This window comes from Seriola dumerili, unplaced genomic scaffold (genome assembly GCF_002260705.1).
Source record: "Seriola dumerili isolate Sdu_G_001 unplaced genomic scaffold, Sdu_1.0 BDQW01000505.1, whole genome shotgun sequence".
NCBI classification, from domain to species: Eukaryota; Metazoa; Chordata; class Actinopteri; order Carangiformes; family Carangidae; genus Seriola; species Seriola dumerili.
Genome location: NW_019174760.1, coordinates 483,331 through 492,992, shown reverse-complemented (window position 1 = coordinate 492,992; position 9,662 = coordinate 483,331). Strand labels below are relative to the sequence as shown.

General features: G+C 41.4%; 2 protein-coding genes across 5 annotated transcripts; one reads left to right on the top strand and one right to left on the bottom strand.

Moving 5' to 3' along the window:
• Nucleotides 1-2,749: 2,749 nt before the first annotated feature.
• LOC111235499 lies at nucleotides 2,750-5,463 on the top strand. 3 transcript variants are annotated; one of them, XM_022763952.1, is made up of 7 exons: nucleotides 2,750-2,818; nucleotides 2,954-3,036; nucleotides 3,964-4,006; nucleotides 4,133-4,255; nucleotides 4,591-4,743; nucleotides 4,838-4,931; nucleotides 5,014-5,463. In XM_022763952.1, the coding sequence occupies exons 1-7, from the start codon at nucleotides 2,779-2,781 to the stop codon at nucleotides 5,195-5,197; spliced, it is 720 nt and encodes a 239-aa protein (XP_022619673.1). In that variant the 5' UTR covers nucleotides 2,750-2,778; the 3' UTR covers nucleotides 5,198-5,463. The 3 variants fall into 3 exon arrangements, with proteins under 3 accessions (XP_022619673.1, XP_022619675.1, XP_022619674.1); XM_022763954.1 differs by lacking the exon at nucleotides 4,133-4,255; XM_022763953.1 differs by lacking the exon at nucleotides 4,133-4,255 and having other exon boundaries at nucleotides 4,588-4,743.
• A 666-nt stretch (nucleotides 5,464-6,129) lies between these two features.
• On the bottom strand, nucleotides 6,130-9,421 carry ccdc97 (coiled-coil domain containing 97). 2 transcript variants are annotated; one of them, XM_022763950.1, is made up of 7 exons: nucleotides 8,956-9,421; nucleotides 8,691-8,867; nucleotides 7,997-8,156; nucleotides 7,699-7,787; nucleotides 7,404-7,596; nucleotides 7,162-7,285; nucleotides 6,130-6,755 (listed from the first exon to the last, which is right to left on the bottom strand). In XM_022763950.1, exons 1-7 carry the CDS (start codon nucleotides 9,139-9,141, stop codon nucleotides 6,638-6,640), a joined length of 1,047 nt encoding a protein of 348 aa, XP_022619671.1. In that variant the 5' UTR covers nucleotides 9,142-9,421; the 3' UTR covers nucleotides 6,130-6,637. The 2 variants fall into 2 exon arrangements, with proteins under 2 accessions (XP_022619671.1, XP_022619672.1); XM_022763951.1 differs by having other exon boundaries at nucleotides 8,989-9,421.
• Between the last annotated feature and the right edge of the window lie 241 nt (nucleotides 9,422-9,662).

The following is a 9,662-nucleotide window of genomic DNA, read 5'->3' as shown; positions in this document are numbered from 1 at the left end:
ACAGTCAGCTGAAGCCCCTCCTCATTCAGTCATGTTGTGGGCGTGTCTGCTGCTCAGAGTTTCAGTTTCATTTCCTGGGTTAAGGGGCAGCAGAGGTAAGTCATTGATTTTATCTGTTGTTATCGATTTTGTGGTTTCATGCAGTTTTGTGAAACAATTCTACATGGACATAATAAACACACATAAACCTGCACAGGTCTGCAGCAGCCAGGGATGGACTTGTTGCTATTGCATAATGGATGAAAACTGCAGTGTACTGTGAACAATAGAGCCTACATAAGAAATTACTGACTTATTATTCTACTTTCCCGATCAGACGTGGCATCCAGGAGAAGTTCCCCTCGTTTGAAATAATGTCTCTCTCTGTACGCTGCATGTTGAATAATCCACGTTATGAAACACGCCACGATCAGATTGTTTGTCATTAGATCTTCAGAAGTCAAAGTCATAGAGATTAAAAGGAACAACTTCAGGAGATGAGTGAAGTAAATTGTGGCGGGTTTAATCTCCTCTCTTCTTCTGACCGGTTCCGTTTCCGCCTCCTCTCGCGGCCGCTAACTGGTTTCGTGTAGTTAGTTAATACCGCAGCGTGAGTCATCTACACAGCGATTGGTCCACTTTCTGTTTTCTTTTTTGTTTTTGTTTTTTAAAAAAAAAGGCGCTTTCTTTACGAAACTTCCTCGAGAAATTACACGATTCCCGCGGTTTGAATTTGTCCCGCGAAGCTGTCGAACTTAAAAACAAAGAAATACCGAGAAGTAAGATTCCCCCGAGGAGCTGTGACCAATGTCTGGATTTAACACATGGGACTGTAATTTATTAAGTGGAAAAGAAGGTGGAGAGTTACATAGTGTAGCTGTGTATACATGGTGTATAACAGGAATATCGCATTTCACACAGATAAACAGTGTAACACACATTTACATTTAAGTGAGTGAGTGTGTGTGTGTGAGATCTATTGATTACAGATGGAGAGATGGTGTCACTAATGATGAATTGGGTACACACATCTGTGTACTATGGCAACAACAACAACAACAACAGTAATAATAATATTAATAATTATGGTAATAGTAAATTATATAGCAAATGACTGTGTTTTATGAACTACACGCAAACCGTACCACTGGGAGGACAGGTTTGCAAGGGATGGCTGAAGCACAACAAAAACATCAAAAAAGAAAAACCAAAGAACAATTGTAAGAAAAAAAGGTAAAATCAAAAAACTGGTGTTGGAGTCAAGCAGCTTGAAGAGCTTAGCGGACAAAAAAAAAACAGTTTTCAGAGCAAAAATGTTCCTCCGTTCGTTTGTTTTTGAGCGTTTGCTTCTCAGGTAAACGTTCACAGTTTGTCCAGGTGCAAAGGCCTTTCAGCACAGAGTAACAACTCAACTAACAGCTGTGTGTGTTTCTTTAAAGACGACCAAATGAAGACGAGAAATAGGATCATTAGTGATGATGAAGAAGAAAGAGAAAAGGAAAACAACGGCAGGGGCAGGAGAAATAGCCAGAGGAAAAGAAAGAGAATCAGTTACATTGAAGATCATTATGCTGATGAAGGAGGTAGGGAGGAAGAAGAGGAGGATGAAGATGAGGAACACAACGAGCAGCTGGGCCCATCTACCCAGAGCACCCACAACCAGAGGCCACAAGTAAATGGTGAGTCTTTACAGCCTCCATTTTCTTTTTCGAATGTGTTTTCTCAGCAGAATCTGTGGTGTAATCTTGTAGAGATCTGCTAATGAATATCCTGAAAGTCAGCTGTGTGTGTGCAACACCTGTATCGTGCACTTATGTCAATTTCTGCTAAATGTAGGCATGCATGTGACCTGTGGAGGCAAAGAGGGCGTCCTGGACGTAGAGAAGCTGGGCAGGAGTGAGCACAAACTAATACTTTAAAGTTAACATCTTAACTTTTAAAACAAAAAATGTTTTTAATTTCTTTATTCCTTCATCCTCTTCTCTTTTTGTTTGTAATTTTGTGTTGCTGGGCGGCGACGCTCTGTTCAGGTGAGGACTGTATTCAGTGTGAAAGCCGCTGGTTTTCTCCGCCTGCCTTCGAGGACTTTGCAGGTAAAGGCTTCAGTAAAAAATGGAAATCAACCATTTTCCATGAAGACGAACCTCTGCAAATTTTGTTTGACGTAAGACTTTTTTCTTTTTGTCTTTTGTTTGTTTCTTTATTTCTCATTTCTTTTATTTAATCACAACCAACACTAAATAACTAATAATCACCATTATCACAGAAAGGAATATTAACCACTCAGGGATATAACAGGAGAAGATCTGACACCCCGAAGGTAACTTAACTTTTGAATAAGATATTGATTTATAAAAGAAATGTATCATACTCTATGTCTACTATAAACTATACTCTATGATACTATGTTATAAGATTTTTTTCTTTATTTCTCCAGCCAAAGAAAATCCTGTTGTCAATTTCAGATTCAGAAAGCTCCTCTGAAGGTTTGTCTTCACGTTCTTGTTTCTGCAACTCAAACCAGAAATTGAATTAAACCCGAAGCAGAGTGCATGCCAACTTACGATTATTCATTTTATTACAAAGTAGTAATTAAGATATTAACGTATCTCTGTCAAAGTAATAGAAATACAATCTGAAGAAGAAACGGAGGAAGATGATGTTCAAGACGAAGACTGGTTTCCGAGCAGGGAAGAACTGGTGCTGGAGCTAGAGAAGGGAGAGGAAGAAGAGGAGGAGGAGGAGGAAGGGGCTGAAGATGGAAGAGAGGTTGTAAAGAGTAAAGAAGAGGAAGATGAGATGGAGGGAGAAGCTGAAGATGAGGCTGTTACTGATAACGGTAATGCCATCGTTTTTGAAGGTGACGTTTCCCACAGGAATCTGTAGAAGCACGATGATTGACATTAATGTTGGCACGTTAGGCTACTGAGCCACTTCTTTTGTGAACGTATGAATATCACTCTTCTTCTTTCAGAAACGGAAACACATTTGATCATTTCAACATCTGCGAGAAGTGCTCTGCAGCCAGCTGTAGTTGTCCTGAAGAGGCTCGGAAAGGTGAGATGGAGAGAAATTCTTTCTTTCTTTGGATTACGACTCAAAAACACCTCGAAAGCTTTTTACACCATGAATGTTCCTCTCAGGATGAACTGAAGTAACTTACTTACTTACTGAAATCACTGCCACAGTCACTTCAAAGCTTTAGTTAAACAACTAGTTCAGCTGTTGTTTAGCATGCTAACTAAAGTTTAGCTAATGTTAGCATGCTAATACAACATACTAAGATGGTGAACATGGTAAATATACATGTTATAACTTTGCCATTTTGGGCATGTTAGCATGCTAATGTTAGCTTTTAGCACAGAGCATGTGTGTCTAAGTACAGACTGAAGGTGCATTCAGACAGGAAGAGGAAGACTTTGGCTTCGCACCAGTCATGAAAGTTTGTCTGCTGGACTGTTTGTCCCGACGGTGGATGTATTATAAGAACTGGATACTGGACTTTAGAAATATAAAACCCCCGTGAATTAAAAATTAATAACACAAAAGAGTTTTCTTTTCATGTGGAGGTGCAGGTCATTTCTTTGATGTAAATCACTTTGTGCAACATTTCTAATATGACAGTTGCTATACAAAGTTTATTATTATAATTATTATTATTATAATTACTATTATTATTATTATTATGTCTATGGGGAAAATGTTTTTTCATTGCAATACTGCAAGAGGCCACAGGACAAGTAGGCTAAATGGAGGTGCTGTGTCCAGCTGTTAATACATGCCCCTAACAGCTTGCAGCAGATGTGCTGACTGTGTTAATGGGAGTGTATCTGTGTGTTTGTGCTCAACTCAGCGTCTGACTCAACTCAAAACTCACAAAAAAAAACTTTGTCCACATTGGTTTTAGTTTTAAAACACATCACTTTTGTTCCGTTTACGCCCCCCGCCTGCTCGGTTGGTGATTGTGTATGTGCTCTGTTTCAGACCGAGAGTGACCAACAGTCCAGCTGCACACAGCATTCACAAGGTCTGTATATGTTATTTGTCCAACTTAAGCCACCAGAGGATACTGTAGTGTGTAATTAAATCAGTCTGATTTAGAAACTACAGTAACTCCACTTTGTAACTCCAGCAACTCGTCGTTTGTGAACAGAGAGTTGGTGTCAGCCGCTGGATGAGGGAACACAGAGTGAAGAGGAGATATGGCACAACGGTTCAGCAATAGACGACCCTTACATCACAGCAGCCATACAAACTGACACCTGCCAGATGTCAGGTATTCAGGAAGAAAGAGGTAAAAGAGATAAAGGAAAAGGTGGACAGACAGAAACCAAGACTGAAACGGGAAATTCTCCAAGATCTGCATCAGCTACTTTGTCCAAACCTGACAGTTAATAAACCTGTAGACATCCATCCATCAGCGATCACACTGCCAACACCAGAGCCTCCGCTGTCACTGTGACACAAACAGGTTTTGCTAGCGACATGATAGGTTGGCATTACATGAAGATTCAGTTCCTTCTGTGGTAAAATGGTTGAAAGATGTCAAGGATTTGTTTTAATATTTTTTTTTTTGTTTAATTGACATTTTTGTCTCCTTGTTGGAAGCAGAGCATTGTGGGAAAAAGGAGGAAGAACAGAAAAGAAAAGAGCATCTTGACGTGTCAAGCTCTGAAGCCGACGTTCAACCCTCTGCAACTGTAAACGTCAGAGACGCAACCTCAAACACAGCGACCACACAGGACGAAAGCACAGAAGCAACGAGTGAGTAGTTCAGAGAACATATATATTATCTGTTTTTATGTCTTTTTTGTCTTAAATTAGAATTTTCAATAAATGGTTTCGACCACCCGTGCAGGAGATTCCACTAAACCTCCGAGAGCGCCGGTTGATGACCCGGCTCACACAGGAGCCACAACCTGCGGCCGTGATGAGGCACAATTACACACAAGGTAATGTCTAATAATCACGTTATTTGGATGAACCAAGATGCTTAATTGATACTCATGGCCATAAAATATTTTTCTTCCACAGAGATCCGCAAACAGCCCGAGCCTCAGACAAGGAGGGGGGTCCGTCCTCTAGACGCTCCGCTAGCATTAATCTGGACACACTGGATCTTGATCAATTAAAGCGAGAGAAAATAAAAATGCAAATGAAAGTTTTAAAACTACAAGAGGAATATTACACTCTGAAAATTCAGGAATTTAGAAAGTAAAGTTGTTTATGTGAGTTTAAGTTGACAGTCATTTATGGATGAAGTGGGACAAGCATTCATAAATTCACACGTATGGCTTTATTATAAATGACAGGTTACTCAGGGATCATGGAGTTTACGGTTTACTGCTCCACCTCAAAAGACAGTATGTCATGTGATTTTAATGAATTCACAAAAAGCATTTGATACTGTCTGGCAAGAAGCTGTGGCTCTGTATCCATCAGCAGTGAAACGGTTTTCTTCATACTTACAAATATATATTTACAATATATTATTGTTGGTTTTATTGATGATGCTGCACATTGTGTTTTTTATATGAATCCAATTGTAGAACGATATGACTGACTTACCTGGACGGCTGCATCAGAGCTGTTCTGTTTACATAAAGGAAGGATGATGGGTCTTTGTTGTGTTGTCCTTGGGTTCTCTCTCTCTCTCTTTCTCACCATGATGAACTAAAAAACAAAATGATGGTCCAAAAGTTACTTCCTGTCCTCCTCTGCCGGTTGTGTGCTTCATCTTCATCATGTCCCCCTGTGTGTGCCCCTCCCTCAGTGGGCGGTGCTTGCTGTTAACTCAAAAGCAAGTGGTGAGTCGTCGGCAGGAAATCCCAACACACCTTTCTGTGGAACGTGTGTGCATGTCTTTGCCTGAGCACCACCTGTGCTGTTGTGTTGTTTTCTAGAGCTGAACACTTTGCAGATTTGTTTCCTATTCTGCAGAAAACACTACAACACTGGGATGAGGATGATGAACATTTGAAAAGAGAAATGGGTGTGTTCTGACTCTGAAAAAGATAAGTAAACTAGTGTATCAACAGAGTCACGCTTTTATGTTTTATGAGAAAACCTGACTCAACGTCTGGTAACAATAAGAAGTATATTGTTTCATTACACATGACAAGGACACGAATCAACAGTCACTGATGTCAATATTAAAATGTTTTGGAATATCTTTATAATTTACTGGCTCTGTTACTTGGCTGATCTTACATCTGTTTGTTTACACATCAGTGAAAATGATTTGAGTTCATATATTAACCTAAAAACTGAAGATTCACTCCAGACCATAAGTATGTGGACAGTTATGAATTATAAATGAGAACAGAAGTGCTCTGCACAGCTGCAAACAACATGAAGTATGCCCTTCCCAGATAATGGAGCTGGTGTACTTGGCAAACACAGTGATCAATAGTAAAGCATCTTACCTCAAAGCAAGACACGTCTCAGGCTGCGGAGAACCCCAGGTGCAGTGTGGGAGAGCTGCGCCCTGAATCCAGCTGCCAATCAATGTCTCAAATTACGAAATACCGAAAGTCAGTATATTTATTACCATGTTTGCATCCAGGTGTAACAAACACTAAAAAAACACAATACATGTCCTTATTTTGTACATTTGTATTTACAGATCAATCTGAGAGGTTAACCACTGCTACAGCTGCTACTCTGTCATATCTTCTTCTTCCTCCTCCTCATCATCATCTTCATCAAAGTATTTATCCTCTGCGTCTCTGCTGACAATGTCCAAGTTGTCGTAGTCTGGGTTCTCATCCACCTCGCTGTAACAGACACAAACACAAACACTTACAATAATCCCTTCACCAGCCAGTGTGTAGGATTTTTATTATAATTTCATCTCTGGTCTTTGAATCAGAACTTTCAGAACATCATTAATTCACTCGTAGTTACTATGTTGTATTTCAACTACATTGTATTATTATAAGAACCAATTTAACATTTCACCTAATTACAATTCTGTTTTTTAATCTTGCTTCGATCAAACTTTTTCTTCTTTAACAGCCTCAGATGTCCTGATCAGGATTTATTAGATGTTTTATTCATACTAGTACTTGACTGTCAATTGTTTGATCCGCCTGAATTAGCTCTAAGCTTGATAGTGCACCACCTAGTGTCTGTTTAGTGTATGGTGGTGGTGGTGGTGGTGGTGGTGGTATTGTGGCTGACCTGTAGTTGAAGTCTTTGTCTTTGCCATCTAGGAAGCGCTGGTGCATCTGACTGATGAACTCCTCCCTGAGCAGAGCCTTCTCCTCGGGGGTGGGCTCCCATTCCTTCTCCTGGACTCTATTGTCTTCAGTTTGAGCAGAGAGAGACAGAGACAGAGAGAGAGAGAGAGAGACATGCTGACAAAAGGCACGGAGATGAAAGCAGTGAGAGTATCTTCAGCACCACCCGTAACCCCCTCTCACCATCATCTTCCTCATCCTCGTCCTCCTCTTGTTGGCAGTCCTCTCTCTCCTGCTCCTCCTGCAGACGACTCTGGATGAGACGCTCCTGGTAGGAGTTCAGGAGGAGGTGGGCGAGCCCTCCTGTGCCTCCTGCTGGTGCTCCTTCCCCCCCTTGTGCACCGTCCAACATGGCCTCCTGCGAGCGCTCCAGCACCTAAAGCATTCATGAAATTAGCCAGAAGGTCCCCCCAAGACAAATGTAGAGAAAAGCCTTTTTAAAACTAAACTGAGCTGTAAATTATGAAATGAAACTCGCCTCCTCATCAGTCAGGTATTGGCCAATATACTGTTCATACAACAGCGGCTCCCTGATTCGCATCTGCTCCTCACTGAAATACTGACCCTCTAGGAGACGAGGTAGAGTGGAGGAATGAAAAGTTGAGAAGAAAAAACACAAGTTTCAGTTGAACACACAGTTAATGTAAGTTAGGAGATATACAGTGTATACTACAAGACTACCAGTGATTGTTGAGGTGGCAGCAGATATTTCAGCCGTGAATATGTAAAACCAAAACTATCTGCATAATACCACCAGAGGCAAGTGGAGCCCGTACCCTTCTGCAGCGCCCTGAGGGCAGCGTAGCGCTGGTTTCGGACCCTGGTCCTGTTGGTGCATGCGGCAGCTCGTCTCTGTATCACTATGCTGTAGTGATGGGTTCGTGGGTCTGAGATGACGTGGGCAAACGCTGACAGGTCCTGGGGCTTCAGACAGGCCTGGCAATGAGGGAGAGTAGATAGTGTTTAACACAATAACCTATATTGTATTTGGGTTATGTTGGTAGTATGCTGAATTTCTTTCCTCTTGATGTAGTAACTGAAGTAATATATCATTTTAAAATCACAACCAAAAAGACTTGTTGAAATGTGATAATATCTTGGATAAATTTGTCATAGTGAACACAGAAACTGTCACTGCAGCTCTCTCCACCGGGACAGTAAGCCACAGCTGCATGCAACAAGAAGACACCTCTATTCACAATCCTGAAATAGCCAGAGATAACTTTGAGGGTAAGGATTAACTTTACAAGCTGAAAATATGTTTTGATGCAACTACCAGCATTTTAACCCTGTTGAACAGTAACTGTTTTGGACCTACTTCTGATTGTATTTGCCTGTAATTAATGCATGTCTCTTAATGTCAGAATACAAAGGTTTTACACTTCAGTTACTAAGCAGTGTACCTAGGTTTCCTTTTGTAGCCATGTACAGTATGTGGGCAAGTAAACACATAGAGCCGTGTACACATACATGGTACCGCTCCAGGAAAACCAGCGGCTTGGTCCTGTACTGGTGCAGTAGCTCCTCTTTGCGCTGCTGCAGGGTCAGTTCAGCCTCTCCTATCTGCTGGCTCTTCACCAGGCTCCCGCTCATGGCTATGGCTTCTACCATGGCGTTTACACAAGTGGACTCAGCCTTGCTCACGTACTGAATGAGTAAAACAGAATAATGACTGCCATGCCAACAACAGCGGAGCGCGGCGAGCAGATATTTGCATAAGACGCTAATTACAAACCGCCGGTGCTAGTGCTGCTGCTGCTGCTCTCACCGCGGTGTCCTGCGGCGGCTGCTCGGTGTCTGCGGGGCTGCTGAAGTCACATCTCTGGGTGCGTGTCACCGGTTCTTCTGTTAATTCGCTCTCGTTTTCACTCTCAAATGAACTCGGTTGTGTTTTAGCAGGGGGTTCAATTTCGCCCCACATATTTAACTGTGCTAACCAGCTAACTAACGTGTTTCCAGTGGCTCTAACTGTGACGTTAAGCTAGCTAACGTTTACGTCCGTTGTCAGATGAATTTGCCGTTACAGCTCTGAATGTGTTGCCAAACACACTGACAAACTTTCACGATTTATATGAACATTATCGCACGGAAATTATATACTTACTTACAGATTAATTACATGCATGATTTTGAAGTTATAGTTTACTTGTTTAGCTAAATGTTTTGCCGCCATATTGGTCCGTCATTATTATTGACCCCCCTCCCCGTGACCGAAAGAACCGTTCCGTCCGGTCGCCGAAGCACCTTTTCGCATGGTTTTGTCGCCCTCTGGTCGCAGATCTTTTTCCGGTACTAGACACAAAATTATAAATTATTTTGTGTCAGTAATTTATAATATCACTCACCATTCTTTAATAACACATAGGCCAACTATTTACTGCCTCTGTGGAAGTGTATGAATATGAGGAAACATGCCGGTTTGATGGACTCTGCTGTCCAAAT

Bases quoted from the DNA above. Each gene is read 5' to 3' on its own strand.
- LOC111235499 (XM_022763952.1), top strand. From the start codon at position 2,779: ATGGAGGGAGAAGCTGAAGATGAGGCTGTTACTGATAACG. The intron at 2,819-2,953 runs GTAATGCCATCG...TTCTTCTTTCAG, and splicing joins TGAGGCTGTTACTGATAACG to AAACGGAAACACATTTGATC. The intron at 4,932-5,013 runs GTAATGTCTAAT...TTTCTTCCACAG, and splicing joins GAGGCACAATTACACACAAG to AGATCCGCAAACAGCCCGAG.
- ccdc97 (XM_022763950.1), bottom strand. From the start codon at position 9,141: ATGTGGGGCGAAATTGAACCCCCTGCTAAAACACAACCGAGTTCATTT. The intron at 7,597-7,698 runs GCGAGTTTCATT...TGAATGCTTTAG, and splicing joins AATACCTGACTGATGAGGAG to GTGCTGGAGCGCTCGCAGGA. The intron at 6,756-7,161 runs GTCAGCCACAAT...TGTCTGTTACAG, and splicing joins GACAAAGACTTCAACTACAG to CGAGGTGGATGAGAACCCAG.